The sequence below is a fragment of the Bufo gargarizans genome, chromosome 5, assembly GCF_014858855.1.
Source record: "Bufo gargarizans isolate SCDJY-AF-19 chromosome 5, ASM1485885v1, whole genome shotgun sequence".
Classification (NCBI taxonomy): Eukaryota; Metazoa; Chordata; class Amphibia; order Anura; family Bufonidae; genus Bufo; species Bufo gargarizans.
Window position 1 is genome coordinate 34,752,309 of NC_058084.1, and position 5,834 is coordinate 34,758,142.

At 44.4% G+C, this 5,834-nt stretch overlaps 1 protein-coding gene across 1 annotated transcript; it reads right to left on the minus strand.

The window, feature by feature from the left end:
* Positions 1-627: 627 nt before the first annotated feature.
* On the minus strand, positions 628-5,516 carry CCN3 (cellular communication network factor 3). The gene is made up of 5 exons (XM_044293541.1): positions 5,396-5,516; positions 3,709-3,928; positions 2,887-3,138; positions 2,135-2,340; positions 628-1,277 (listed from the first exon to the last, which is right to left on the minus strand). The coding sequence occupies exons 1-5, from the start codon at positions 5,453-5,455 to the stop codon at positions 981-983; spliced, it is 1,035 nt and encodes a 344-aa protein (XP_044149476.1). The 5' UTR covers positions 5,456-5,516; the 3' UTR covers positions 628-980.
* Between the last annotated feature and the right edge of the window lie 318 nt (positions 5,517-5,834).

Here is a 5,834-nt window from a genome sequence, read left to right on the forward strand (position 1 = left end):
TTGGGCTGAAATTTACTAAAACAGACATCTGAGGAAAGGTGTTATATCCTCTTTAAATCTTTGTCACACAATCGAAAGTCTATTGTGTGTTTTCAGCAGCCAGGTAGCAATCCAGACATTCTTAATATTTAGCAACAATATACAATAATTTACAGTATTTACAGGCAACAAGAACAGTCCATAAATCACTAATCTTATAAAACATTGTATAAAAGTGTCATAATAAAAAAAAATACACAATAAAATGTTCAGTAGGCTCTTCAAGATCAGAGAGCCGATCTTTTCCCTCTGTAGCGGTATTATTTCTTATCCCATCATCCAATATTTTCTGCAGCCTAAGGCCTCTTGCACACAAACGTTGTGTGCCCGTGGCCGTATTGCGGCCCGCATACGGCGGGTCTGCAATACACGGGCACCGGCCTATGTGCACCCCGCATCACAGATGCGGACCCATTCACTTGAATGGGTCCGCAATCATGGAGATACGGAACCACTACGTAGTGCTTCCATGGTGTTAATGTCCGTGCATCTGCACCACAAAAAAAATAGAACTTGTTTTTTTTTTTTGCGTTGCGGACGGATCACGGACCCATTCAAGTTGAATGGGTCTCAATCCGTCCCAGCCTCCGCACGGATGTTGCCCATGCATTGGGGACTGCAAATTGCGGTCCCCAATGCACAGAACGGATGCACAATGTTCATGTGCAAGAGGCCTAAGAAGGACAGACCTAAAACAAGTCTGTGCAGCATGGAGGGGCACTGTACTGTACGGCAGGTGCAACTTCTGTCACCACTATAGCACATGACGCCATAGGTAATAAAAGTGATGGTGCAAAGGAAACGAGACATCCTGCGGAACATACAGGGCAGTGAGAAAATAAGTAACTGCTGAGTCTGCAAAGGTGTGAAATAATAATCACACCACAAGGGTGCAAATACTGCTGCGAAGATCGACCTTAAAGTCCCATAATAAGTAAAAACTAATATCTTCTCGGGCTGGGGAACTTGGCGTTGTCAATCTGGAGAAGGCTGGTGTCCCGGGGACAGTTATTATGACAGACGCATGTGTTAATGAACATCACTGGTTTCTTCATTATTCTGTAATTAGGACAGAGGAACTCCACCTGGGCAGTCCTAGTGCTGTGGGGGGTGCAGCATCGCCCATCAGTGCATCCACCACAGAATTTGGGTTTGTAGCTGTGTACACTGACACAGTTGTCATATTGAAAATGGATGGCTTTCTCGGATTTCTTCACTCTCACGCATCTTTTCCCCTTCTGAAGAGAAAGAAAGAATAAAAACTTGAACACACAGGATACTTTCACAATGCATGTATAAAATAGATCACTATATACGTCAGTATGATAAAGCTGACAATCTAAGCTTTAAAACAAGACAGGGATTGTAGGACTAAGGCTACTTTCACGCTTGCGTTGTTGTTTTCCAGTATTGAGATCCGGCAGAGGATCTAAATACCGTAAAAAAACAATTCCATTTTGTCCCCATGCATTCTGAATGGAAAGAGATCTGTTCACCCATTGACTTTCAATGTATTTAGTGACGGATCCGTTTTTTTCCATTTTGATTTCACACAACCGCATCCTACGGAAAGGATGCATCCTGATGTGCAAAATCAAAACGGATCTGTTTAATTGCGGTATTGAGATCCTCTGCCGGATCTCAATACCGGAATTACAAACGCAAGTGTGAAAATAGCCAGAGATAGAGCCTATAGCAGTGATGGCTAACCTCCGGCACACCAGCTGTGGTGAAACTACGACTCCCAGCATGCTCCATTGATTTCTATGGAGTCCTGAGAACAGCCAAGCAAGTGTACATCTTGGGAGTTGTACTTTTACCACAGCTGAAGTGTCGGAGGTCAGCCATCACAGGCCTATAGAAACCGGTCGGGAGTAAAAGCTGCAGGTATATGAAGCTCTCACTTCACCTGGATGTATTTCAGGCTGATATCTCTAGCTGCTATGCAGCCTGAGCTACAACCATCAGCAGCAAGGACGTACGAGATATGTCCTTGGTTACTGAAGTTCTTCCTAGCCATATCTCATATCATGGAGAGGACAAAAAGATCTGAGCTTTATCCATCTCATGTCAAGGTGAATACATGAATAGATACCTTTTCTATGAGTCCCTCGGTCTCTTCATCACATGGTCGCACCATACACAGGCGGATCTGTTTCTGCATTTCACAGCGGCGATTACGATTCGTCACCCTGTATGAGTGTCCCATGCCACACGTCTTAGAGCACGCGCTCCACTCTGTCGTCTGCTCTATACAGTTGGCGCCCATATCTACTCCAAACGTGGCCTCAGGTCTATAAGCTGAACCAATACCAAAAATTATTATTGTAATTATTAGAATAATTATTATTATGTTTGATATCAGGAATGTGCAATTTTCTGTGACCACTGTTTTATGACGTTAGTAATGTGAAAGTCCCATCGCAGCGAATGGAGCCGCGCATGTGCACTGCTATAAGACCCTGAAAAATACCCAAGCCGGTTCCTAGCGTCCTATAGCAATGAATGGAGAATAAGCTAGGCATGTGCAACCACCGCTCCATTCACTGCTATGAGACCTCCGAAAATACAGTATCTGAACTATCACTCAGCACTTTTTGGAAGTTCCATAGCAGTGAATGGGGAATGACTGTGGCTGTGTGGTTTGCTTTTAATTCACTTTGGGGCCCCGTTCTTGATGTAGGAGCTGTACCTATCATATATTAAGAGCATAGTCTATTAATATGCCATAACTGTCCCTACAACTTTTCCTTTTTTTGTAAGTGTCCTGTAGGACAAATCATCCAAAAATGTGCTCACAACCAGGACCACCCACAGAATTTCTCAGTTCCCTGACTTATATCTTACCAGCCATAGCGAAGCCTCCGAAGGCCACTTCTTCTTTCGAGTCGCACACCCACTTCTCACAGCATTCCCCGGGGACGGTTACTTTTCTTGGGAAGGGACAATCAGGCCCTGGGAGCTGTAGGTCCAGGTTACATCTAGGAACACATCCAATCTGTCCATCCTGACATCTACAGTGGTATTTGCAGCTCGGTTGGAAGCTTTCGCCGTTGTTGTACAGGGCCCCGTTGAACATGCATTTACCTCCTTCCAGCGCTAATGTGAGAAGATGATAAAAAGAATTACCGACCTGATGGAGAAAAACAGCAGCACGTCTACCCCTGTAATTTATAAGAGAGCACTAAGCTGAGGGGACTAATAAAAGCTGAGTCTCCTGGAAACCATGACTTATACTCAAGAGCTGCATTCAAAATTCTGCTGGCTGGTAACTGGTTAAGGCAGTTATAGGATATACAGATGTATAGTGGCCATATCTCCCACAATGCATCACAGCAGAACACTCTCGGCACGAACACTAATAGGGGATAGATATTAGATAGATAAGTGGGGTCCAACTGCTGGGACCCCCACTGAACACATAACAGCAGCTGTGAGATGTGCGTTCATGCCATCAAGTGGGAAGCAAGCAGAGATGTCGGTGCAGCTCTGGATGTGAATGGAGTCCTAAATGGGTGTACCCAATGTACCAAGTGAGAAGACACAATAATGGAGGCCTAGTAAAGACTAAGCCATGGGTGCCAATGGGCAATAATACATATATATTTTTTATTGCATAGATATAACACTGTAGCGCCAGCCCTTTGCTGTTTTCCGCCCTGCACTTACCCCTGCATATGCCCACGTCACTCTGTGGCTCTGCACTGAAGTCACAGTACAAGCCCAGGTCCTCTTGACATGGCAGCACCTCAGAGCAGATCTCTTCTTGCTGCCTGGCACACACTGGACAGCAGGCACAGCCGTCAAGCACAACTGGCACATCGGGAGCACAGTTTGGCGGCTCCTCTGGGCACGTTCCACACTGTGCTGGGCATTTCTGACAGACCACCTGCAAGAAAAAGAGAGAGAATTTACATACAGGGTTCAACATCTACATGCCAACATATATGTGTAGAAATATGACGCGCTCCCCTAGGCCAATGCAGCACAGGGAGGCAGCGCTCTCCTGGATTCCAGGCTGATTGGCGTTGGCACACTGATACATGGTAGCAAGCAACAGCTGTGTGAAAGTAAAGCCTACTGCACACAACTGCATTTTTGGTTATCCGTGTCTCATTTCTATGGGTCCGCCAAAAAAAAGGATGCCTCTGTGCGTCCGGGCCACAAATGATAGAAGCTGCCCTATTCTTGCCCGTTTTATGGACATGAATAGGCTTTTTTTTTTACAAAGGTTTCCTGTGAAACCTCGATTTGCGGATCGCAAAACGGATATAGTCGTGTTCAGGAGGCCCTAAACTTTATCTTCAGGGTGCTATTACACGTGCAGCACCTGGGACTACACTTTTGTTTCCGGTGCCAAGGTGCCAACTAGCGGGAACTGCAGTGTGGTATAAGTAATAGCCCTGTTGGGGTAAAAAACACATGTGGTGACAACTTCACACAGGCAAAAACCTGCCTGCCCATGGGAGCCAATGGCCACTCTATTTTGAATGCAATACCTCAGTTTTATTCAAAATGTATTCTGTCATTGTCATGTGTTTGCTGCAATATGTGTAAAGGCTCTATAACACAGGGAGTTATCAAAATTAGTGTAAAGTAGAACTGGCTTAGTTGCCCATAGCAACCAATCAGATTCCGCCTTACATTTTTTTCAGAGTTACTTTGGAAAATGAAAGGTGGAATCTGATTGGTTGCTATGGACAACTAAGCCAGTTTTCCTTCACACCAGTTTTGATAAATCTCTCCCACAGTTTACTGCTAATTGCAGATTATTCGTAGCAAGGACATGCGGTAAAACCACATGCATTTTTTTCTGATGAGGTTTTTCCAGTGGCTCCTCAAAAAGGCTGCATGAAAGCCCAGCCTCACAGTTTGAAAATAATAAATAAATGTCTCGTTCTCTGACAGCAAGTAGAGTTCTTAAAAAATGAACTATAATGGAACACAAAGGGGGGTAAGATTCAGGACAACTGTGTAAAAGAAGAAACTGCCGTAGTTGTCCATAGCGACCAATGACAGCTAAGCTTTCATTTGTCACCAGTACAATAAGAAATGAAAGCTGTGTTGTGATTGGTTGCTATGAGCAACAAAGACAGTAGATCTTTTAGACCGTTTTATAAATCTCTCCCATAGTATTAGTACATTTCAATGATTAAGCTGTGGTAGAGGGAAGTCTGAATACTCTGCATAATTATGTACTTATGGACCCCAAATATACACCCTGATATAAGACAATAGAGTGAAAAACTAAAAAATAACTAAAATAGACAAAAAAATCTGAAAATGAATTAAACTATTAAAATAGCCCCCTGTTCAGTCCTGTGATGCACATAGACTGCAGCATACAATGACTTACTGTGTGAAGGACCAGGAATGTGCACAGGGCAGGCAGCAGGCTGCGTCCACACATCATCATGTCCCAGGAGCAGAGATTTGCAGATTTCCTGCTTCAGAGGATTAGAATTCTGTGTTCTTCATTCGCCTTCGCCCTGCTCTTATATAGGGCACTGCTACGGCCGGTGCCATCCTATTGGTTGCGCTTCTTGGGATGGGCGATGACGATTCCCAAATACTTTCCTCCCACTGCCTTTCCCTACGGAATCCCTGCGTTATGGACACTAGATGGCAATGTAATCGTTTTCCGAAGGAAAGAAAAGACATGTAATTCTTGTGAGAAGGAATGTGTTTTCCATCCCACTCATGGAACTGATTTGTGTCAGAGGAGCCGATTACTCATCTGCGCCTGAGGAATGTCTCCTATAACCACATCTCAAGACGTCTCGCATAGTCTGAAG

Excerpts from the sequence above, each read along its gene's own strand:
- CCN3 (XM_044293541.1), bottom strand. The coding sequence starts at position 5,455 with ATGATGATGTGTGGACGCAGCCTGCTGCCTGCCCTGTGCACATTCCTG. Across the intron at positions 3,929-5,395 it reads CATTCCTGGTCCTTCACACA|GTGGTCTGTCAGAAATGCCC; the intron begins GTAAGTCATTGT and ends TTTTTCTTGCAG. Across the intron at positions 3,139-3,708 it reads TGACGTGGGCATATGCAGGG|CGCTGGAAGGAGGTAAATGC; the intron begins GTAAGTGCAGGG and ends TTCTCACATTAG.